A 25,482-nucleotide genomic window follows, 5' to 3' on the forward strand; every position below is an offset into this window, starting at 1 on the left:
CTAGTATAGTTTTGACAGGGCAAGAAAAGAAGGACTATCAAAACTAAGACTAAATACATTTTTACCCACCAAAAGCACAACATTCTAAATAAGCAGAGAATTGAGTATCAATGAGCAATTAGTTGTCTGAAATATAAAGTATCAAGTAGTAGAAAATATATAATTCCAGAATATTTCCACACAAATAAATTGAGACATTTTAACTAGATATAAGGAAAATCTTTTACCATTAGGACAGTCAAGCAGTCATGCAGTTCCCAGTTTTTAAAGACTAAGCTGGATAAAGCCCTGAGCAGCCTGGTGGCACCTGAGCAGACCCTGCTTTGAGCATCAGGTTGGACTAGAGACTTTCCAAGTTCCCTTCCACCCTGAATTATTCAGTGGTTCTGTGACTTCCATTCTACAAATACTTTTTAAGTAAACAGGAAAACTCACAGGCACACCAGCTCATGCTCTGGAGGACAGAAGTTTCAGACAAGCAGGGAACAGAAATAAAAAAGTACATGAGGGAGCAAAACAGGTGGCATAAAGCAAAAGAAAACATTTTTTTTTTTAATTACCACCTATTTAAAGCTAAAAAGGCAATAAAAATAAAGTAATATTCTCAGATAAAAGATTTTGAATTAGAGAAAAAAGATCTGTATGCTAGTAAATAATATATGATAGCTAGTAAATAATATATTATAGATCAGGAACCACTTCAAACATATTGCACAGGGAGGTTAGTGCATAAAGACAGAGATAGCAAAGACGGAAGGAATACTCTGAATTATTTTAACAAGTATGTAGCTCCTTGCACTGCAGTGCTCCTCACAAATAACTAAAAGACAGTTGGGACCTTGGAGATGAACACGAGGTAGGCAAAAAGAACTGAAAAAACTGAAGGCTAGCATTTATTATTGAATTACAGAAGAGGTTTTAAGCTCTAGCACATGAGAAATAAAATAAGAAGTTATGAATAATAGATGCAGGTGTTCATATATGGACTTATGAATAATTCAGAAAATTTAACACTACAGACTTTTGGTAAGAAAAAAAAAAGATGATATCAACAGCAGAAGTAATAGCGATACCAAAATAATCACGGAATAAGAGATGGCTGCAAACAGAGGTGTGCCAAACGATGAAAAATAAAAGGAAAAACATCTAAAGGAAGTAAATAGCTAAAAGCTATTCTCTCAAGAACAGTGACACAAGAGTAATGACAGCGAGGGACAGACTCCTTTGAACCTTGCAAGCAGGTCTATCGGCTCACCTGTGCTATCAACAAAAGCATCAATATTTTTTAGAACACCGAGAGCAAAAGAATGAAGGATAAGATGAAGATATCGAAGAGATTGAGCAAGCAATAAAGATGACAAAAGGATAAATGAAATGATTGATGGTACATACCTTAAGACCATAAAGAATAAGGAGCATAGAATGGGAGAAAACAGTAATGTTACATCATGGGATGTTATTTATGAGAAGAGAATTCCAAGCCAAGTGAATCATATACTGGTATTTTCATGAATTTTTATTAGCGTACTTTATTGAGAGAAGAAACTCTACAAATTTAAATTGAAGCTTTAAATTTATAAAATAATTGGGGAAACTGAGTATATTTGGGGGTGGGGGAGGCAGGGAATGGGCTTCTTAAGAAGTGAACTGTTCTCTCACCACATTCTTCACAATACCAAAAAGGGGAACAGAATATGTCCCCATTTTTGCTGCATGGGTGAGACAGTAAATGAGCACCACCAGAATCCAGGAACACAGGCTAGACATGCAGCAAGGTATTTGGAGCACACTTCAATCCTAAATTCACAAGGCAGTTTGTCACAATAAGAGTTACAGCTGCAAACTTAAAGGTGATTCTGAATATTCTTTTCACAAGGACTGTTAGATCCTCACTGCACACGAATGAGCAGACTGAACGGGATGATTACTGAACTGATTCATGGCCTACAGATGCTAAATCCAATCCATAAAGGTATTGAGGCAATGAAACAATAAAAGTAGCTGATACATGAATACTACCAAGTCCTAAAAGATACAGAAAAAATTACAAATCACTTGAAAAAGCAAGCCAACGGTATTACATTAATTACATTACTCAACCTTTGAGCAGAACAACACCTATTATAGAAGTTGAATAAAGCAGCATCGATGACAAGGCATACATTTTAATTGCCTTTCAGATGTCCTCTATCCATACCCATTGCATCACAGTCGATTTAGAAACCTTGACCCAATACTGAGAAGAAAGATACTGCCCTTCCAGTGCAGTTCTTGCAAATCACTAGTTGTATTCGGCAAACCATTCATAAGTAATAAAATTTCCATATTTTTGTTGAGGTTTTCATGAGATAATCTAGTCTTATTGGAGCAAAATCTTGAGTAGAACATGTAGCTTAAAATAAGTAATCCTGGGAAAAACACATGAATAGCTATTTAACTTCAAAGAAACAGCATAATTTAAGACAACCCTTAAGTCACTTCTTGGAATAAATTAATTTAAAATGGCTTGATTTGTTTCTGCAGGATTTTTATAGGATTCACTCACCTTTTCCCGCTAATGGTCAGCCATCTTATTTCAAGATAAGATTCATTACTAATTGAAAGAATGAGATACTCTGGTACTACATTACCTTGAAAAGAGACTCCCTATCAGGCAAGGGAAACTTTAAAAGCACACTAGAGATTTACAAGAAAAAAATTTACTGAAGTAAAACATTTACTTGTTTTGGTGATTTTCTCTTCATCATTCATTAAATGAACACTTAACTGAGGACACTTCCTTGTTTTTGTCTTAAGCACATTGCCCAGAGTACAGAAGCATAAAGAAACTTCATGCAGCGAAATTAGCAGGAGTCACAGTGCTATTCTCACTGAGGCAGGTTTTTAATTTGGATTTAATAAAGTCTTATTTTTTTATGGTACACATTCTAACAATGCACTACATGCAACTATTTGTAGCTCAACAATTTTAAAGGTCTACCCTGTAAGTCCACTGTAACGTACAAAATTTCCAGCACAGCTGGCTTTATTTTCAGAACATAGACTCTACCCTACAGACTCAAACAAAAACATGGCACAAAAGACATCTAAACTTTTCTCATCAGAAGCAAATCATCCTTTTCCTGAAAACAAATTTAAATTAATTGAATGAGAGTAACAAGCACAGTGTAGAATAAATACAGAAAACGAAGTAGCTGGTATTTTTTCATTAATATCCCATGCAAGTATATATTATAGTGATAAATACATATTTTTGTTTTTCTAAAGCTGATTAACTGTATTAACACTGCTGTATTCATTTTCTGAGCATTCATATTTTATGAGCTGGGCAAGTTAGTATATATTGCAACTCCCATTTTTCAAATGCTGTATGACTTCTGGATACAGGAGAGGACATTACAATTATAAACGAGTAAAACTTCAATGTGTGCATGTCACACTCTCCATTAAAGCTAAACAGAGCAGTTGTGATACTTAAAACTGATTTGCAGTTACTCCTGTAAACAGCAACACACACTTAAATAGAGTAAGTTACATTGATCAGTAAATTTATGAAACTAATGGAAAAGGAAAGTCTGCAGCCATATAGAAAAAATAAAAGAATGAAGTGGGTACAAAAGAGAAAAGGTAGGGAGAAGAAGAATGAAAGTCTAAGGGAGGAAAGGAAAATACTCCTAGCTTTGCACAATTACACAAAATTACTTATACATGCTAGGTTTTTTTAACTACCGTTGAGGGATTTATCAGTTTTTCAGTTTTAGGTGATTTGGAGCCAAGCTGGAAAAGGACAAGCTCACTTCATATGTGAATCCAGTCACACACTTGATCTTGATTTCAAGTTCTGTAGATTATGTTAGAAATAATAGAAATTATATTGAAATATCCATTGACTTCCATATGTTTTAGGCAGAAATCACGAGCAAGACAAAAGCAACTTTTTTTAAGTTCAACACTGCAATTCTCAAAATTTCCTGTCAACTAACACTCTGAAAACACCTAAAGTCCTTGTAGGCATCAATTTTAAATACTGTTGGCTTGCACAGAGATGCTTAAGTCTTTATAGCACTGAAGAAAGTAGTGCTTCTCCCATGCCACAGTGGACTGGCAAGAAAGCTGCAAGTGCAGCTGGCCACCACACAGGATGGAGGCAAGGCTCAGGCAGGGCAGCGTTCGGCAGTGCAGTATGGAAGCTCTTCAGCCGATTTAACTCCATGTTCCTTTCATGACTTAAAAGCTTGTACTTTTGGAGACTAAGGTCATTATTTCAATGACAGAAGGAAACGAGTTACAGTCCTAGCCATTAACAGCAATGGAAACTACTAATAGAAGTATTAATGCTTTTAATTGCAAATAAACTTTTCTCTCACTTTTGTCTCCTCTACAAACTGCTTGGCCTAATGCATTCTGTCTAGCTCTTCTCTATCTGTTATTTTGAGTGGATTTTTTTTTTTTTTTTTTGGTATTTCACTGTCAAATAGTGAAAACCCTAAATTGTTTCAGTTAACTCTGCTGAGAACTTCAATACTGTCACATTTTATGCTCCTCCATTCCCAGGTTATTATTTTGTATTTCCATTTTGATTTTCCTTTCTATTTGAATGTGAAATGCAAAATTACCAAAAGACCTGAAAGAATAACCATAGAGTAATACTACATTACAATAGAGTTTACTAGCTAAAGTAGGCATGGAGTAGTACATAATTAACTTCTCACAAAAATAAAAAAGGATCATATTAATTCACATGAGAATTACTGGATAACTGATACAATAAATATAACCACAGTAACTAAACTACATGGACATGATCCAAACGGTATTTGAAAATTCTGAATCCATACTAAATGAAAATACTTCATTTCATTAATTTTACCGTTCAAAGATGAAAAGTCAGCACTGGTAAACAAAAAAGCTCATCTGTCATCTGCATGCAACAGTTTGCAATTCTGATTATTTCAACTGTTGTTAAGAATTGAGCTTAGAAGAACAATACATGCACACTAATACACACTACTTGTTTTTTGCCCCCTCCTTTTCTGCTGCTCAGGCTTGTTTCCCAGATAACTGTCAGGCTGTCTAGTCAGAAACAAATACTGATAGATACCCTGGTGACTGGACAAACAGTGATTTTCAGCACAGACAGGTTAGTTTTGAAATGTGGATAAACTGATGCAGATGGGGATGGGAAATGGGATCATGAGACAATTTTCAATTATCATAAAAATAACTTTATTAAAAACAATCAGCCAGAGTAAGAATAATATCTCTGTCCTTCTCCACGTGCCAATATCCTACAGCTCCTGCAAAAGAAAAGAAAAGGAAGTACATGAAAAAATAATTTAGTGCTCTACATAGCGCATTGTCAATTTTTCCACACTGCTTACCCTTCTTCTCTGCTTCCAGCAATTACTGGCAGGACACTGTCTCTACTCATTCTAGGCATAGAGGACACAGAAAGATTTAGTTCACTGTCAGAAACATCAGTTTTTCTATACAACCGTAATATACATTACAAGCGCACCACTGTCATGGAACATTTATTGTGATACTTACCTTCTGCTTTCTGAATCCTTGCATCATTTACGGGATGAGACTTGACATCTACATAACACCTCCAAGTAGGAAAAGGACAAAGCAATGCTGATTCACCGTGGCTGTGTAAACATGGCACAGCTCGGGCAATTGGAGCCTCTTCTCCTGTAGCAAGATAACTTCAGTACACAGTAAACAACCCTTTACTAATAAAGAAAAACACCCTTGTAGCGTAACAACGGATTCCAAGTTCTCATGGGCATGTCGAGATTGTACTTACTATATTGAAGCCTCCTCCCAGGCCCTCACTCATCTGGAAGTCTCGCTGGCAAGTCTTCTGGCAGCTGCCTCTACCCTCACCTTTGACACGCAGGTCTTGCCTTTGTCCTGCTTGGCTTGTTTCAGCAGCGTACAATGTATACAAGTCACTCTCTACATATTTTTGCATCTGGTTAAACTGTAACTGAGCCCAAACAAGGCCAAGAGTAAAATCTCAACATTGCAAGTCATCTAATTGTGTTAGCATACCCTTGTGGTGTCAGTTTTAATAATTCCTCAAGCTCAGCGAAGCATGTACCTAAATACCACATTGAAAATGCATGTTATGAGACTGACTGGGTATAAGGTCACATTTAAATACACAGCTGTCCGTTCAGTGTTGGTGCCATCCAATTACCTGTATGTCATGATAAAAAGTGTTTACCTCTGAGATGCACCAGCCATGCAGGAACCTAGGGCACATGCCTAAGCCCAAACCAGAATGTACACAAAATTTGCATACATAGAGACATAATACAGCAAACCCCTCTGTATGCAGATGAGATACTGTGTCCTCGGTTGAAATCCAGCCTTGAAGCATACATCCCTTCTCCCTGAGGTGACAGTACAGCACAATTGTTCTTGAAACCAGCACCATGCAGAAGAGGTTTGTACCTGGCACTAGGAGTTACATGGAAACTTACCTGGAGGCTCGTACACAATATCCATTTTTAAGACTTCACAAATTCTCTTTTCTAATCCGCAGATAACACTTTAACCTTACTACTACCCCCTGATCAGCACACCATGATGCACAGTACACATTCACATGGGAAGTGACAGGCTAATGGTTATACGTAGCATTACCGCCAACATACACCCACTTTTACAGATTGATACCCTGCTTAATGCAACTAGTGTCTCCTCCCAACGCAGCCCCCAGCAAAAGAGAGAAACCTGGACCAATTCTGGCTTTCTAAACTTGTCAACATACTGTGTTATCAAATTTTTTTTAGTTTCCATAAGTTTCATCACAAATGATTAGTAGCTTCAGTTAGAGAAAGCAGAAGAAACCAAACACAGAGAAAGGTCACCAGAGTAAGTTATATATATTAACATTATTTTATCCATTTTATCCAGACAGTTCACAGCATTACTATTTTGATAAACCACTACAGGCTATTAACAGCACATGTAAGTTAACTACAGGGTAAATCTTAGTCTTGCCTTTTAAAAATAACACAAGTTAATCCAAACCAGTTCATTGCCAATACAGAAAATGCAGATAAATTGGAAAAATGACAAACCAAGAAAAGTACAGATGGTACTGTAACGAAGTGAACTGGTTGAACGCTGAACCAAGATGGTAGCTAGGTCACAATACATCTAGGGATAAATCTCTCCTTCCCACTAAACCAAAACCAAACCATATCCCCCAAACTGAGCCAAGATACTGTAAGGCAGCCTGCAACATGTTCACCAGATGCATGTTGACTTTCATTTACGAGGTACATTTTCCTAAACAGGTACCACCACTGGCGGAGCTTCCTCTAGCCCCTGAGGAACCTCTGCTTCATCTGTTACTCTTACAGCACACAGACATCAGCTGTTTCTATAAAACTCTCTCTTCTGGTGCCCATGTCTCTTTTCTCTAGAGGTGATAAAGAATCTTCCCAGCTAAAAGAATCCCGTGGAAAGTGCTGAAGATCTAAAGCCATTTCATGCCTCAGGATACTATTGTTATTTTGTAGCATACTTAAAAAGGAGAGATATTTCACAAAGCAAAGAGAAAGACAAGGTCTCAAGAGCAAAGCTACAACTACATTTGAAAAGGTAAAATCAGAAGAAGGTAATGGAAAGTTGGGGCAGGATGAAGAACAAAGGGATTTAAGGACTGATGACAACAATGGCAGTAAACATTACAAGTATCAATGCCTATCAGGACAAACCCTCTTAGTTCTTCAGGAATTTACTAAAGGAGTATGGATGAAATATTTTAAATGCTTATGATTAACAACAATATAATTATTAGACAGATATGCTTTGATAGTACTGGGGTATGACTGTGGTCAGAATCTCTAATAACATTTTGTGTAAACAGGAGCATAAAACAGTCAGTGTGCCATATTACCAGAAAAGGATCTCCCTGCTTTACACTTTAAAAAAGGAATACAGGGAAAACTGAACTTTGTGTTTTAAACATATGTCCTTTAGAACAAGTACATTCTTTGCTCATGTGTCCTGATTTCAGCTGGGACAGAGTTAATTTTCTTCATAGTACCTAGTATGGGGCTATGGTTTGGATTTGTGCTGGAAACAGTGTTGATAACACAGGGATGTTTTAGTGACTGCTGAGCAGCGCTCACACACAGCCAAGGCCTTTTCTGCTTCTCACCCCACCCCACCAGCGAGGAGGCTGGGGCTGCACAAGAAGCTGGGAGGGGACACAGCTGGGACAGCTGACCCCAGCTGACCAAAGGGCTATTCCATACCATATGACATCATGTTCAGCATACAAAGCTGGGGGAAGAAGAAGGAAGGGGAGGACGTTTGGAGTGATAGCGTTTGTCTTCCCAAGTAACCATTACGCGTGATGGAGCCCTGCTTTCCTGGAGATGGCTGAACACCTGCCTGCCCATGGGAAGGAGTGAATGAATTCCTTGCTTTGCTTTGCTTGCGTGCGCGGCTTTTGCTTTCCCCATTAAACTGTCTTTATCTCAACCCATGAGTTTTCTCACTTTTACCCTTCTGATTTTCTCCCCCATCCCACCAGGGAGGAGTGAGTGAGTGGCTGCGTGGTGCTTAGTTGCTGTCCGGGGTTAAACCACAACCTCATGTAATTGAACATTCATCCTCTCTTCCAGTGAGGACAGGAGTGTTACAGGGTTTTATAACAGATAAGAGCTGCTAAATGGTAACTAAGGCTAGGACCATCCATGCAAACACTGGTTATTTATTTTCATTGTCTGTTTGCTGCTACAAGACATTGAGTTTCAGAGGACAGCTCACCAGCTGCACATTTTGCGAGCTGTGCAGCAGCTAATGAACTTTCCCTTTTTACTCCTTTGCAAACAGGAAAAATACTAAATTGTTGCAGTCTTGCTTATACTGCCCATCAGCAAAACCAACTTCTGTGGTTTGGAAAAATCAAAATGCATCTGTCGCAGTGCATGACACTAGGTCACAGAGTCAATTTAGTTAACTGGATCATGTGTTCCTGGAGTCTTAGGTGTACAACCGTCTTATCGCAATAAGGAGGCAGTGACAATCAGCACAGTGAAAATAAAGCATGCACCATCTTCTCCAATATTAACAACTGCTGAGAGTACAGAAAACTGAATACATTTCACATTGTAGTCATTGCAAGGAGATATATAAATTTTAATAGGATCCTGTTCTTGAGTTACTTTGTTGCTCTGCTTAATTAAATGTTATTTAATGATTCACCACTTACAAGGCTATTATATATCATTCTTACTCCATTGACTTCAGTGAAGCTTCTTCTGATTTTTCCAGAAAAGATAACTGGTTCTAAGGAAAAATATTTATTTCCTGTGTAAGGCCTAAGTATCAGCAAGTTAAAAGTAGCGACCAAATATAGCAACTACTATATTATTTTTGCAATTCACACATGGGGAGATTCAGGTTATCACATCATAATTGTTTACACCATTGACATTGGTTTACCTGCTAAGCAGCCTAAAGATGAGGACTATTTCATGTAATGACTGTATTTGCATCGAAACTGTAGCAACCTGCCTGTTGCACTTCCTTGGGCCATTTTATTTTCAACTGTATCCATTGTACATTACTGTCACAGAACAAAAGATAAAGATTCTGGATCATCAGATTAGGTGGTGTGGGTGAATTGCTGAAATAGTCATATTTGTTCATGTATTGTAGCAGGTTATTCCAATATTCACTCACCTTCATGTTTCATCCGTTAACACACCTTAACTCTACTCATTATCAGTGTAAGAAATGAGTAAAACTGACAACTCCTTGTCTTAGGTACTGACTCTTTGCCCAGAACACCTATTTCCAAAGATCACTCTCAGGCTTTTTCATCTCCTTGTACCTGGCAGTTAAAGCAATGATTTCACTCTGCAGCTGGGACCACATGCACGAGGTCAGTCTCCACCACTCAGCTTTCAACTGCTACGTGTTGCACCAAAGTAACCTGATCAGCCATGTTGGCTATCAGAGATATTTGGCTTCATCATCAAATTTTCCGTCAGACAAAAATAATGTTCAGCCCTGAAGTGCGGTTAACCACTTGGGTCAAAAAATGATAAGCTGTAGATACCCACACCCTCATGCTATTTAATGCTACCAATACATCACTTGGTTTTCTCATTGGATAAAAGCTGCTTCTTTCAATTGCTCTTTTACCAACTTGCTGCCTCACATGAGCATTACCAACAGCCAGCCTGCTTTCAATTGACACGAAACTGTTAATACAACGAGTAGATTTCCAGTTTGTAGGAACATTGTGATAATATTTACTTACCTTTGTGCTGGAAATTTAAATGAAATTACATGCATCATCATTGGTGAGACATTTTGGGAACCATGCAGACACGTGCACCAACCCAGACATATGCATTGCACCCCTGTGGGAGCTGTACGTTTTCCTCCCAAGCACCGTGGTGCTCTCTTACGAGGAACCGGGGAGCACAGGCAAGGAGGCAGTGAAGTCTGCACCCTCTTGCAAGGAAGAAATAGTTTCTGTGTTACACACTACTAAAAGAGATTCCCCAGAGAGCTGAGGAATCTAAATGCAGAAAGCCTGAAAAAAATTACTGTAACGGAGAATCTAAGGCATAGAGAGATTAAAATACCTGGCCCAAAGCCTTTCCGGAAGATCACATCAGAGATGGAAATTGAATCTAGCTCTCACAAATGAGTATCAAACACAAGACTTTTTTTTTTTTTTTTCCTTTGAGGTACTAGAAAGTATAAAGCATTTTCTTATCAGCAGAAATTTCATAAAGCTTGGCCACTCTAATCACAATACCTAAATGCATATTTTTAAGGACACAGTGTCCCTTGAACACATACTTGGCTTTCATTTAATTCAAGAGAAGCTGCACATGCATACATCAGAACTGTTCATTAATTGTTACATTTGCAACATTTAAAAACAGATATGCCACATTAATATGCCTGCATTTATCTTTGATATCCATACAAAGAAACAGACACTGCAAACCAAAGCCAGCAACAATATTAAAGTATCAGGTATTCATGTTTGGGAATGCACAATATTGAATATTGTATGGAACATAAACCTGACAATATCCAAAAGGGGAAGGGGGTGTGAGAACATGAGAGAAGTTAACACAAGAGTCAGTGTGGTAGATAAACTGAATGCATAATTCTTGTTCAGTAAGTCCTGCACGTGAAAGCTAAGGATCTGGTAGGAAGCGGATTTCAACAGGTAATGGAAAAGCAACGTACACAGCCTCTTAACTACTGAGCTCTGGAACTGGCTGCCACAGGAGCTTGTGAGGGAAGACAGTATCAGCTGGTTCACAGAAGGATACACAAATTCATGGACAACAGCTCCCTAATAGGACAGTAAAAGGTCTGGGTAGGTATACGCACTCCACAGATTCTTGAGAGTCTAGCAAAAAACCCGACTACGCTCATCTACTTTCCTTGGTGCATGTATACTAAGCTAGACGTGTAGTTAGTGTACATTTCATCTGTCCCCTGGGGCACCTCTATAGACAGATGTTCCTATCTACGTGAGATTTTAGCTTTACCTACTGTGGAGGGAGTTCAACCTTCCCTGGGAATCCAGGCTTACATGGTTTTTAAGCAAAATTTCTGAAAGATGATGATGGAAATGGAATTCCTAAGGCAATTGAGCCCACAAATGGAATTAAAACATGAGAAAGAGTGTTCCCTGGATCACGTACAAACAAGGCTAAGCTCTGCAGCATCTATACATTCTTACTTTTCATAATTGGAAAATAGTCTTCCCACTAATTGCAATTATTTTCTACAGTACAGAAGTAACCTTATGGGAGAGGCTTTGTATGAATGGCCGTAATTTGATGAGTATATTGTCACCTGATCTCTCCGTATACAGGGTGGGGATTTGTACTTTGCTATGTGTGCGGTAATGATTCCATATGTTCTTACACTTCCTAAATAATTATTCAAAAAGATTGGAGGAGGGTATAAGAAACACAAGCATTTCACTTTTGCATATGATTCTGGAACTTGATTTTTTCTAGCCCACAGAAAACCACCTCAAGCCTCATTTTAGACTGCTGTCATAATATTTTCAGGCTCGAGACACAAGTTTTCATTAATTTCTATACCATCAAGATCTGTTCCAATATTAAATAAGACAATCAGAAAGCTACTCATATGAGAAGACTACTCTTAGCCAAGACTTCAGGGGTTGGCTTTATTTCAAGCCTTAAAGAGATGTCTTAAAAAAAAAGAAGAGGAAACTAAAATCCTCAAAATAAAGTTAAAATAATCCAGCTTTGCCTCCTGGATAACACTTTCCTGCTTCCTATGGAAAGGCTCACTCTAAGAATCCTATATATATTCCATATCCTGTTTCTTTTATGTATATGCTTGTCCTTCAATTTATATGCCTCAAGACTGCTGCTTACAATTTAAGGTGAGCAGTAAAACGGGGATATATACAGAGCCTTTAAAGAAGCCATTTCCCAGTTGTGCTCGTCCACTAAGTCTGTGAAAACACTTGCATCAATTCCACTGGTACTTTTAGAAGTTTCATATAAAGTGAAGTGAAGCACTAAACTTCTGAAGATCACAGAATAGTTCTCTAGAGAGAACTCTTCTCCAGAGGGGAGACAGTTCTCTAGGTATGCCACACAAGTCCAAAAGCAGTAGGAAAAAAATCCCTCAACCTGCTGGCTATCCTCTTGCTAATGCAGCCTGCCACACAGTTAATACTCATCACCATGTTGGTTTCAAGACAACTTATACTCAACTTGTCAACAAAATCTCCATATCACCACTTACAATCACTGGGTTATCATATTTTTATTTTTTAAATCTAAAAAAATTAAGTAAAACTCAACATAGGGAAAGGACACATTAAAAGTAATTTTTTTATGACTTTGAAATGAGTTCACAAGCTTTTTATTATAGTGTTTTCAGTCATATTTAATGGTTTATGCAAGCTGTTTTTACACAAATGATGCACCAGTCCACTAACTCTGCTAAGGACAAACCTCGGCTACCTCGAGGAAATTACCTATGCTCTCTGCAGATCACCAGCCGAGAGGTGACGCAGTGACCCGTTAAGCCTATCAGTCCCTCAGGCTATGAATACATTACAGGGCAGCAATTGAGTCAATAGAATATCATCTTTTCCTTTCCAAAATTATAAGAAGCAGTTATTCACTCCTGCTTTAGCTTTTCCCTAACCTGAAGTTAACTTATTTATCCTTTTTCTTAAAAGTATTCCTCTGACTTGTTTGTTAAAAGCTATGAAAAGGTTCTTACTAAGCCTAGTTACATTTAACATTGTAATCAACACCGAATTCTGGAAAAAAAAAATCTAATTTAAAACTTATTTTCTTTTACATGAAGATAGGCATTAACTCTTTCCTAAATTGTCATATAAAATATTATTCCTCAAGTGTCATGATATGGCCGTATAATCTTTATACTATGTTTCATTAAACATCAATAAAATACCAAAACATCATTATGTAGTTTTTAAGCCCCCTAGCAGTGAACAAGAGAAAAATTAAATCTTCATAAAATTTCAAATGTGATCGGTAAATATAATAGGAGCCAAATCCAAAATCCACTGATGGAGGTCATGGGAGTCTTCCCATTAACTTCCATGTGCTTTGGGATAAGGCACCAAGATAATTATTAGCAAGTGAAAGGAAGAGAAATGAAAACTTACCCATGAATTCAATTCCTAAATGGTCTGCTATACCCAAGAAAGCATGTAAAAGAAAAAAGAAAAAAGGGACAGAAATGTTAGAAATATGCTAAAATGTAAATATCACCTTTATCATCACTAGTAGCATTCAATACTTATATGGCAGAGCTGCAGAAAGCAATGCAAGGTCAGAGGCCCACTGTGTGGGTACTGGTCAAAAAGAAAAGCAGAACCCTGCCCTTCGAAGGGCAATCCTAAGACGGGAACTTAGGGCACTGAGCTGTAACAGAAGGGAAGTGTATTTGGGGAAGGACACAAATGCCTTTACTTGTTATATTTATATTCGACTGAAGTGCCTCAAGCCAGCTACCTACAGGAATTTCATTTTCTCTTCCTCCTGGAACTCCTCTCTCAACATGCTAACTATTATCATTAGTGAGACAAGGTTCTTGCTTTCATTTTCTCTGACAGAGCAAAGCCTAAAGAGCTGAATGGAAGGCTTTTCCTGAGTTTTGCCACTCTCGCTAGAGCACAGTGGCCACATTTGCACCCAACGTGATTGCACAACTGCTATCTGTTGTGTAACAGAAAATCTGACTTCAGGAAAGAGTAGCCATGTTCCCTACTTAGCCATCTGACTGATATGATGCAATAATTTCAAGATGTTTAGAACTGAAGCAAAAATTTTAATGTTTTTAGAATATTGACTGAATTTACCACATGGAGTTCAAAACATTTCAGGACCCTTTTTTCACATGACAAATTAGGATATGATACGTCTCTAACAGACAGATGTTTTAGTGCAAAGTAGATTCACATTTATATAAAACACTTATTAATCTTAAGTTGATACGAGTCATGTTTAAGTTGATACGTGATTAAAGAATAACAAACTCTCCATCCTGCAAGGACAGGGCAACAGAAAAAATGATCACTGACTTTTCAAAACTGAGTGTGTAAGCAGTAGTAGCTTCAAGTCCAAACTGAAAATGTGGCAGGCCAGATGTTCAGAAAGGCTGCAAAACACCATTCTCTTCTACACTAGGCTTGCAGTATTTTGCTTTTCAATGGGAGGTAATAATTTGCATTATAAAGAACAAAGAAGAATTTTTTTCTGAGGAAAATGCAATTTTCCTTTCAAAAATAATAAAAGGAAACTATTTTAACTGCGTTTGTCTTCCTTGCAATTTATAGTCACATTTCCTTAATACAGAACAGATCAAGACATGATTTTGCTAAAGTTTCCAAGAGCAGCATGTGTGGAGAGGAAGGCAGTAGGGGAAGAGCAGGAGGGTTACAGGAAAGACAGAGCAAGACTGATGTGTTGGCTTGCGCTTGGAGCTGGGGGGTACTACTGGGAGCTGTGTGAAACACGCAGTCCCATTAACTAACGTACTGCAACTTTCAAAAGTCCACTTAAGAACTATACAGCAAAGACAAAAGAAGATTTTCCAATATAAACCAACAGTAATTGTAAACACTTTATTGTACCAATTGTTAGCTCTGGTACTTGTGATGAGCATGTGAAATATTTGGGTTTCTGTTGAAAAAACTGGGAGTGAATCACCTTTTGCAACCTTTCAGTCCTTCCAGGAGAAGGCATCGAGCATCAGCTTGCTCAGTTAACTTAGCAGACAAATCTATATAATAGTTGCTAAACTCTATATTTATCTTCATACAGAAGACACAATATGCACCTCAAAAGAAAAGAACATAAGATGATGCTACGTGGTATAAATACCTCATTAGCATGGTGTTAGGACAGGTGCAAGTATAGTGACACCCAAATGAATCTTCTTTTTGGTATTAAATACATAACTCAAACCCATACATATATGTATTCCACATTGCAATCTTGTAATCTGTATTCTTGCCTTCATGTACAAGTGTCACATACAAACATCTCTGGTACATTTGACACAGGGATGTAATTTTTGTAAGAGCATCAGATCAGAAATATCAGAAGTGCATTCAACGTACTATTTTCACAGAGATTTATAACTTGGGTTTTTTCCTCTAATTTTCTGTACGTGTGAAATCTGCAAATATTATCTGCGTGCAATTCACACCTTGCATCCTCCTGTAAACTAGATCAAGATGCAGTCACCAATTGCTTACTTTAAAAAATTATAACGGAGATCAAAGCACTGTAATCTGGTCTCCAAGGAGCTAAGGATATTCACACATGAAGCAAGATCACGTAGTATCATCTTTTTAAGTCTACATAGAACAGCTGATAAAACAGTCCTCCTTTCCTAATTGGGCTATACACGTTCTCTACATGTTTTCTATTTGCAGCCTGCAATCTCCTCATTGAGTTCACCAACATGGTTAAAAGCCACTTCCTCAAAAAGTGCATACAAAATACACCTTTCCTTTAAAAAAAAAGGAAAAAAGGATTTTAGCTCATCTGTGAATGGTTTATACGTAAGTGAGAGTCAAGGGTATCTGTAGCCTTCCTGTGAAACATGTTCCACCGGAGAGGGTGGAAACATGTCAGGTTATTTATTTTAAATATCTCATGTGCCTGGAAAGCAACTTCAGCAACCAGTGTAATATATATTGCTGACAAAGCTGATTTACACAGATTATGATGCGAAGAAGTCTAATGGGATGAGCCTTTACAGTAAAATATCCAAGCTGCCAATTTATATCATTAAGCATAGTTCAACCAGCTCTGCGAGCAACTATCTGGGAATAGAAAACCATGAAATTATAATTCTTGCGGATTCAGCACACGCTGGCACTGGCTCTTGCCGTGCTGCCGTGGCACACGTACAATGGCAAAAGCACCCAAGCCTAGGAGCTGGCCTCTGCACTCGCCTTCGTTTTGGGGAACGGACACCGCACCAGAGCCAGCAGCGGCAGCACAGCAGCGGCCGGGAGGTGGCAAAGGTGGCTCGGCTGGGAGCCAGGCTAAGCCCGCTGGCTGCACGGTGGGAAATGCCACAGGTGACAGCGGCACATAGGGACTATACATTGCAAACGACTCTTCCACGCCACCAGGTATCGTGCAAGTGCTGCTCAAATGCAGTAAACCATGGTTGCTGGTTTTTTTTTTTTCTCCCTCCCTCTCTCTTTTTACAACTGCAAAAAGACCATTACAACTTACAACGACCATTCTCCACGTCCTTCCCCTCGTTCCCTGGTTTGAGTGTCAAGCCTTGGCGTTTAAAAAACAAAAGACATTCTGATCCCAGAAACAACAGCACTACTTGGGCTGCTCTGAGACTTCAGAAGCAAAAAAGAAGAAAAAACAAGAAAACAAACCAAAATCCTCTTAAGAGCCTGAATATACTCACATTCTTCCCTTCCTTTCCCTGCTCACTGCAGAAATTCAGCTGCACCCGCAAATTACCAAAACTCTAAATTTGAAACTCGTTTTCCTTAATACAAATATGGCTCCTGTGGCAATAGCTTTTACCAAAGAGTTCAGCATATTGAACTGGGGACACCAAGCAAGGAAAAGTGCTAGAAGAAATATCAGCAGTCATTAATCATACCCGTTGTTTGGCTCTTAGTGTTTTTATCATTCTAAGATGTTTACTCTGCTATCTACAGGAAAAAAACAAAACCAAAATACTACAAAAAATAAACCAACCCAAACCCCACATCTTTGCATCTGACAAAAAATTAGAAAAGGAGAGAAAACAACTGTTTCCAACCCCTGAGCTCTTCTCTGAGCTGGCCCCTGCCAGAGGCCACCTCCAAGGCCCACACACACCTTCTCAGAGGGCAGGAAAGCAAATGCTGGCTCTCTTGGAGTAAAGCCTCTATACTGCAGCTTGCCATTTCCAGCAGAGGAGTGACTGGACTCTCATACAGCTAAAAGGGGCCAGAAACTTCCCTGCTGGAAACGTAGCGGCGAGACGAGTCCCCAGCGCTCCCAGGGCTGCTTTTCCCCCGCTGCACCCAGCGCACGCTGGCGGCAGGGCAAGGAGGGATGGGGAGAAGTACATGGAACAGGTTATGCCCATCATCAGGCTGCCCTTGGTGGCCAAGCATCAGTCCAGCGGTTACTCTCACTTGCACTGTGGTGGTGAAAATAAATGATTTTGCAAGCTCCAGTTTTGGAGAGGGGTTTCCCCCCTCTCAACAACGGCAAGAAATTCTGCCAGCAGGTCCATGTGAGAGACAGACATGGGGCAGGGAACTGCACAGCGGGGCAATGGGGGGGAAGCAAGCTGTGGTGGTGGTGACCTAAGACTGAACCAAACACAAAAATGGAAAGTATTGACCCCTGACATGCCACAGTGTAACAAAGGACTGTTATATTGCTATACAGTCGTAACATATAAATGATAAATTGCCGCAGAGCACTTCCTTGGACACAGTGAGTGCAATGCCAAGTAATTCGCCATCAAGCAACGCAGTTTCTTTAAGGACTCAGTTCAACAAAAATGTATATGAGAGCTATTAATGTGCTGAAGCGTGGGCGCTGCTCCACAAGATGGGGTCATTAACCAAATAATGCGACTGTATTTTATTTTTGTTATTGTGATTTCTTCTTTCTTTCTGGTATTGTTATGTTCTTAGGAACTAATACATTACTTGGAGAGGAAGATTATTCACTTTTATATTTTATTTTATGAATATTTCTGTATTTTGTTGTTGATGTGGGAAAAATACTGTGCCTTATGGTCCTTGCACTGTGTGAATTTGTTGCTAGTATTAAAGCCAATTTAATTTATACTTTATGAATACATACACACCTGGGAATACTTGATAACAAGCACAAGAGAAGATAAATTCACACTCACTAATAGATTAATTTATTAGTGCTTCACATAGAACATGCAGCCTTGGATTGCGGTTTGCTGGGGCTTTTTTCTTAGTCATATTAAGATGGAGATTTTTCCCCAGTTAAAGACAGATTTCATTATCCCAGGTACATTCTTAGCTACACTATGAACAGAAATATAAATTCAACATGAAAATGTCACTAATTTATACAAGAAAAATCTTGGACATGAAAATACTCACTGTAGGCCACTACAGACATTTTAATCTTTTCTAAGGATAGGTTGACTTTGGCATGAAGGAGACAGCTTTAGGAAATCAGAGCAACAGCAAAGTATTTTGCTTTGCAAATGAAATTTAAATTTATCGGTTCCAATAAACTCATAAGATTTGTTAAATTGTCCTTGGTAGATTATTGTCTTGAACAGAAAATGCAACACAATAATATGCTGCAAGCTACCTTGGGACAGCTCAAGTACTCTGAACAGATTATCTAGCTGGAAGGAACACGACAAAGTTTAACTCTTAAGTATTAGACCAATCAAACTTGGTCTGAAATGAAGAAAAATCCTTCCATTCACAAGGCAGCTAGATTAGGATACTACCTAAACATACGAACTGCTACTGTCTTATCAATTATGTTTTATTATGTTTGACAGCACAGTTATCAGCCTATTTGTGTATTTAGTGAAGCTAAAACCTTAACTGGTTACATACATATATATATGAAAGTATATTATTTTTTGAATCCTCAAGTATATTTTTTTGGTGCCTCATTTTGCACGTGAGCATATAGAGTTATGGGATTTCTCTGTTCAGTAGGAGGGGCACATTGCTCCCGTTTTCTCTCTGGCATCCACAGGAGGTTATCAGACTTAGCAAACTGGGCAAATGCTCTCAGAGGTTGATTTGGGTTTTCTTCAGTATCAAAAAGAAAAAGCACCAGCAAGTATTAATGTGTTCTACAAATCTCAGTTATTAAAAAGCACAAAATCTGATTTTGTTGCCTGTTTTAGAGAAATTCTGGTGATTTGTTTCTGTAATTTATTTACACAAAAGTACTCTTCACAACATTTTTTTGGGGTGCAGAAGAAATGATTGGGACGGGTCAGGGGAATCAGAGACATAAAATCAAGATAGTTCAACTACTTATTTTTCAAAGTATCTTCACTGAAAGACATGATAGCAATTTCCCTCTCTGGGACATTTAAAAATGGACCAAAATAAATCTGAATAATGACTTTAAATAAACTGATACCTGGTGCCTCCTTTCACCCTCTCTGACAAAGAGGACTATTAAAATTTTCCCAGATGTAAAATTTCCCTGGTAATAGGTAGGCTGTTCACTACACGTTAGCTGGTCTAATAGTAAGTGTACAGAATATACCAGTAATTTGCCCCACCTATGTCAAGACACAGTGATGAAAATCACACACACACACACATCCCTTACAAGATACTTGGTCAGTTTTCAATGAAATTATAAATCACTATTACAGAAAGGATAACAACTTAGAAAGAAAGAAGGCCATAAATCTATAAAAAACCTCACAATCTGATATATTCTCAGCATAAACAATGAGAGAAGATTTATATTCTCAATCTCTATAGATGGAGTTAATTTTATTTTAAACCAAATTAAAATCCTCAATCTCCAAAAATAAATACTGAAGACAACATCTAGAGGTGAATTGCTTTATCCATTTCTTTTTAGAGGGAAAAAAAAAGGCAAAGGAAGAAAAACCCTAGACTTGCTGTGAGTATTTGTATGGCTCTGGAGAGGCAATAGTATAGGACAGAATCCCCCCACCCACTATCAATTTCATAACAAAGGAACACTTGAAAAACATCCAGCAAAACTTGTTGTTATATAAATAATACACAGTGATGAATAATGGAATAAAATATTGATTTTCTTTCCCTTTGAATGACAAAAGCTCGTGGCTGTGTGTCCTGGTTTCGGCTGGGATAGAGTTAATTTTCTTCCTAGTAGCTGGTATAGTGCTGTGCTTTGGATTTAGGATGAGAATAACATTGATAGCCCACTGGTGTTTTAGTTGTTGCTAAGTAGTGCTTATACTAAATCAAGGACTTTTCAGCTTCCCATGCTCTGCCAGGTGCACAAGAAGCTGGGAGGGGGCACAGCCAGGACAGCTGACCCAAACTGGCCAAAGGGCTATTCCATACCATATGGCATCATGCTCAGTATAGAAACTGGGGGAGTTGGCCAGTGGGCAGTGATCGCTGCTCAGGGACGGGCTGGGCATCAGTCAGCGGGTGGTGAGCGGTTGCATCACTTGTTTTTTTTGTCATTCTCTGGGTTTTGTTCCTCTCTCTTGTTATTTTCCCTTTCATTACAGTTTATTATTAATTATTATTTTATTTCAATTATTAAACTGTTCTTATTTCAGCCCATGAGTTTTCTTACTTTTGCTCTTCAGATTCTCTCCCCCATCCCACTGAGTCAGGGGAGGGGAGGGTGAGTGAGTGGCTGTGTGGTGCTTAGTTGCCAACTGAAGCTAAACCACGACATTATGGTTTATGCCACCAAAGTTGAAAGATTGTTTCTAACTTCTGAAAATAAATAATAGGAACACTCCCATCTTCACAGGTTCAAGACAAGTTGGAAATGTCAACTACTTACCTCATCTGCAGCATGCAGGCTCAGACGATTAAGCTTGTCTCTTCTCTATCATTTTAAGACCTTAAATTATCATTTCTACAGCTAACAGACTAAATTACTTCTCTTTGAGGCACTATATTGGATTTTAATGAAAAAATTTAGTCTCATCAAACAACGGAAGCAATCTTTGCTGATATCCAGAATATTGTAAATCACTACAGATTTTAACCCTAGGTTAATTTTTGTTACTATGGCTATAAATTCAGCAGAGCAAACAAACATGTCTTTAATTTCCAATCTATGAACAGCCTATTGAAATTACTCCATTAAACTTACTAAATGCCTGAAGAACGTGTTTAAGAATTTTACGAGATCCAGGCCAAAATATTTAGTATTAGGTGTCAGCCAAATGCAGCAGTGCTTTATTTTTCTCTGAATAACCCATTGTTTTCATCAATGAGAGGAGAGAGCAGGTAAATGTTAGATGCTGGTGCTATACAATATATTTTTGCCGATTTACTTAACATTCATAAATCTACAGAACTGCTCAACATGTATAAGGTCTTTAATTCATCCCAGAATATCAACGTGTAAACAGCAAGTCCACACAGAATGCTTTGTCTCCAGTCAGATGACTTGAAGATGCTTTCTTATGTTATTTGCTAAAAATGTAATGCTGTTTCCATGAAAATTAGTAACTACATCAAATGAAAATGAAGCTGCCCATATAGAGCCTCATAACACATGGTGACAAGGTTATTTATGAAGTTTTCTCTAAATATGTGTTGAAAATGATAAACCAATGTGACCACTCAGAGATCAACTTCCTCCCCCACCGCAATGAGACTGCAGTAAACGTTGCACATTATATCCTGGTTACTTGACTACTGATATTAGCATCAACTGTTATAACCAATGATTCTGCTAGATATTCCTAGAAAAATGGAGATTTCTCTGATATTCTGCAGTTTTGACAGATCAGTAAAACCCTATATTAGCATTGTAATTGCAAAAAATGTAAATTTTCTTTTTTGTTCCTGTTCGTTACTGAAGCCTAACATGTCCTGTAAAGTTCCTTTTTTTTCTTGGCTCCATACATCACACTTCTTTTATATTGCCATCTAGAAGTCCAACTTCACAGACCAGGATCTCCGACTGTGCTAAGGACTACACAAAGAGAAAACACCGATGTAGCTATTTGACCTACTTTTACGATTCTGAACTGTTTTCCTGGGCTTCTGCAGCAACTATGACAACGACTACACTTGTCCCACGGTTGCAATCGCATAGTAGGTGATTATGGCACTGTCACAACTGAGGAACCATCAGGAGACTTAGGCTATGGAGCAATATATTCTTCTATCCTTCTCTGTGTCATGCAACGGTTCCTACAGAGCTGAGACTTGCACTGCATAAAATCCTGGTCCCACCTCTCATGACTACTCCAGGTTTGCACAGTGGCATCACGCTGCCTCTGCAGATGGGCTTGCCTTTATCCACTGGCAGCTGGGTTTGAACCTATTTATCTAAGTTGAGCTTAGATGTTTTAAGTCATTAGGCACTTCCCCCAAATTACAGTAGCAACTGGCATGGTTAGTCACGCAGAGTCCTTTGAAAATGACAACCTCTACATTGGATAAACTGGTCCTTTCCCAACTATTTTGTGACAAGGTCTCATAAAGCTAGACAGGAGAGGGGAGGGGAATCATATTTTTTGTCAAAAAAACAGAAAAAAGTAAAACCATACCCCAAAAGCATATTCAGTACTTTCAAAACATATGGTCTGGAAAGTTTTTGGAACCATGTATGAATTAGATTATTTATCTTGTCATAGGCGTGAAAGATTTCACTTGACTGCAGTGTTCTGTGGGAGAAAGAATCCTCTTCTGGTTAAATAAATGACATAAAATGTCTATCAAGGTGGAATAAGTCTATGAGTTTCTTAGAAATTACTGTAGGGATTTTTTCTCTATTATTTCCAAATGGGTATTTGATAATATAGGTCTGTAAAATATAACAAGCCTCACAGAAACATTAAAGGAATTGCTAATAGCTCCCTCATCTTATGAACATATGACATTTAATAAACATTTCTCATGCTAAATGTTACTTTATTCCTTCCACAGATCATTAAGCTGTCCTTCACTTGCCTACTACAGGAAAATGTTTCAGTTGCAATCGTGTTTACTGCTCTCTAAAGGCACAGAAAATTTTGTAAGTTTTTGTCAATTTCTTAAAACCTAATTACTTTTTTCAACTTCAGGACAAGGAACGTACACCGATTTGTGAAAAAAATATAGCCTTATTCCCTAGCGCACCAAGTAATTTAGTTCTACTGCAGTCACAAAAGAAACCAGCAGCAGTAGAGTACGGGTATTTACACCAAGATTTTTACAATATTGACTGAAAGTTTTAATGGCTGTGAATTATACATCTCTATTCTAATGCAAGAAAGTTGCCGTATTTATTTATATCCATATTTAGCTGCCTAGATAACTGGTCTGAGTTTTGCACAGAAGGACTTGGGAGACTCAAAGATGTGGGATTCTCAGACCTTTTTAGAAAGATGCTGTTTTTTATCTGCCTTGATTTGGGAAACTACATTTCTTTAGACCTCCTATTTTGACAATTGTAACCATACTTGCTGTACACAGAAGACACCTTCTTATATTGATCATTTTAAATAATGTAGAATGTAGCAAGAGAATTATTTGAACTTACTCTGATTATTCTGTGCATGTGTCTCGCACTTCGTGTAAGTAGCTGCCTTCTGCAGCAGCATTACTGAGCCTCATTTCCAGTAGTCCCGTGTTTCAGGCTCAGGTGATGATAAAAGGACATAAGCCTTAATCAAAATTTTCCCAATGTTTGTGGCATTTGCTGCCTCATGGGCTCTTGGGTCTCCTGTGCAATAGGTACTCCTGTGTGTCAGGAGTCTTTCAACCCACCTTCCTGAACCATCAAAAGTTTATTAACACCAAGACCTCCAATGTTCTTCCAAATCTTACTGAGAATCCTTTCTCTAGGAAACCAGGCATGGAAGTCCCTTGACACCTCAGATCCAGCTGCAGGTGAGCAATCCACACATACATGGTGCTCAAAAGGGTTTTATTTAAATGAGATTGCTCTCACCTATGTAGGTGTCCCCTATTTAGGGAGGAAGAAGAGAAGCATCCCTCCTTTTTATTTCTTTCAGTTTCGCAGGGCCATATACTCGAAAGCTTTAAAGAACTTATTGCAGTGAACTTTATCAGAAAACAGCATTTGTCCAACATCTCTTATGATTCAATGGAGGAAATACCGAATGCCAGTTCACAAAAATACTCCCATTACTGTGCAATTCTCCCATGTCTGCAAGAAGGTAATATGTATAGCTAGGAAACAGCTCTGAATCTAGGCACATCTCACCTTTTTTTCAATGCTAACTCCTTCTCTATTCATTTTACAACTCAGCTAATAGTGTTTGTTTTTTTTAAAAGCTGCTGCATGTTTGTTGGCTGTCATGGTGTGCAAACCATGCACATACACAACATTACTTGCACTGCATTTATGCAGTATGCGGTATTAAACATTAGAGGGAGAAAGGTTCAGGTATAAGTGGCTTGCTAGAGAAACAAATGGGGGGTTTTTTTGGTTTCTTTTTGTTACCTGGGAAATATCTATAAAAAAATTTTGTAATTCCACCAAAACATTTGAGCAGTTACATTTTATTTGAAGCTAGTGAGTACAAAGACAATTAAGGTGATTATTTTACTATATAGTGTTTTCAGATTCAAGGAAAGGCTCCTTGAAGGACAGGAACACTTCAGCATTCCAGTTTGAGTGCTCTCTCAAGTCACTACCGGATGCCTTCCCCAAACCCTGTCCTGTGAGGCCGGTGCACTGTATGAGCAGTGTTAATGGAAATATACTGGTAATTGTCAGCCTATTTATGGTATCAAACCACAAACAGCAGATGGGAGCAGAAAAGTCTGTTTTTCTCTAAGTTAAAATCCTTTCTTGACATCTGGGAATAATTTGTTCAAGCTAATCAATACTAAGCCAGGTATGGTGGAGAAGCACACTGATTTGGACAACAGCTCTGCAGTGAACAGAGCACTGTGTCTGAATCGCAGGATTTTTGAAGTGAGATAGTGAGATAAGATGAGTTATTTGTTGAGATGTGAAAACTACGGAGTTGAAGTATATTATCAAGGCACCAAGGAAATGTGTCTCTTACCTCGAGCTGTAACAGTTCAAATGGTGCCATTTCTATTTGATTATGGGTGTTGGTATGCTTGCCTTGACAACATCAGACAAACTTGTGTTTATGAACCCAGATAGCATAATAAATAAATCCCCATATCATGCAGTCAGATACAGTACATGCAAATGGAATCGGCTTTTCTCCATGTCTAACCTGCCTTGTTTATGGAAAGGTTATGGAAATATATTCTGCTTAGAA

The 25,482-nt window shown here is 38.3% G+C and overlaps 1 protein-coding gene and 1 long non-coding RNA gene across 9 annotated transcripts in view; both read right to left on the reverse strand.

Annotated features, from left to right (window-relative positions):
* The window catches only part of NRG3 (neuregulin 3), a 426,542-nt gene that overhangs the window by 63,013 nt on the left and 338,047 nt on the right, over nucleotides 1–25,482 (reverse strand). For 5 of the 8 annotated variants that reach the window (XR_012043908.1, XM_072870982.1, XM_072870985.1 and 2 more), the window contains one exon: nucleotides 13,697–13,723. The exons of 1 other annotated variant lie outside the window; for it this stretch is intronic. Coding sequence is in view for 6 of the 7 variants with exons in the window: in XM_072870982.1 (XP_072727083.1) it covers nucleotides 13,697–13,723 (27 nt within the window). In the remaining variant the exon portion in view is untranslated. The remainder of the gene's footprint in view (nucleotides 1–13,696; nucleotides 13,724–25,482) is intronic. 2 more of the 8 variants (XM_072870984.1, XM_072870986.1) reach the window with 1 other exon arrangement.
* On the reverse strand, nucleotides 5,243–9,833 carry LOC140655595 (uncharacterized). Its single transcript, XR_012043808.1, has 3 exons — nucleotides 5,551–9,833; nucleotides 5,382–5,432; nucleotides 5,243–5,297 (listed from the first exon to the last, which is right to left on the reverse strand). It is a non-coding gene; the product is annotated as an uncharacterized lncRNA (long non-coding RNA).

Source organism: Ciconia boyciana, chromosome 8 (genome assembly GCF_034638445.1).
Source record: "Ciconia boyciana chromosome 8, ASM3463844v1, whole genome shotgun sequence".
In the NCBI taxonomy this organism is placed as follows: Eukaryota; Metazoa; Chordata; class Aves; order Ciconiiformes; family Ciconiidae; genus Ciconia; species Ciconia boyciana.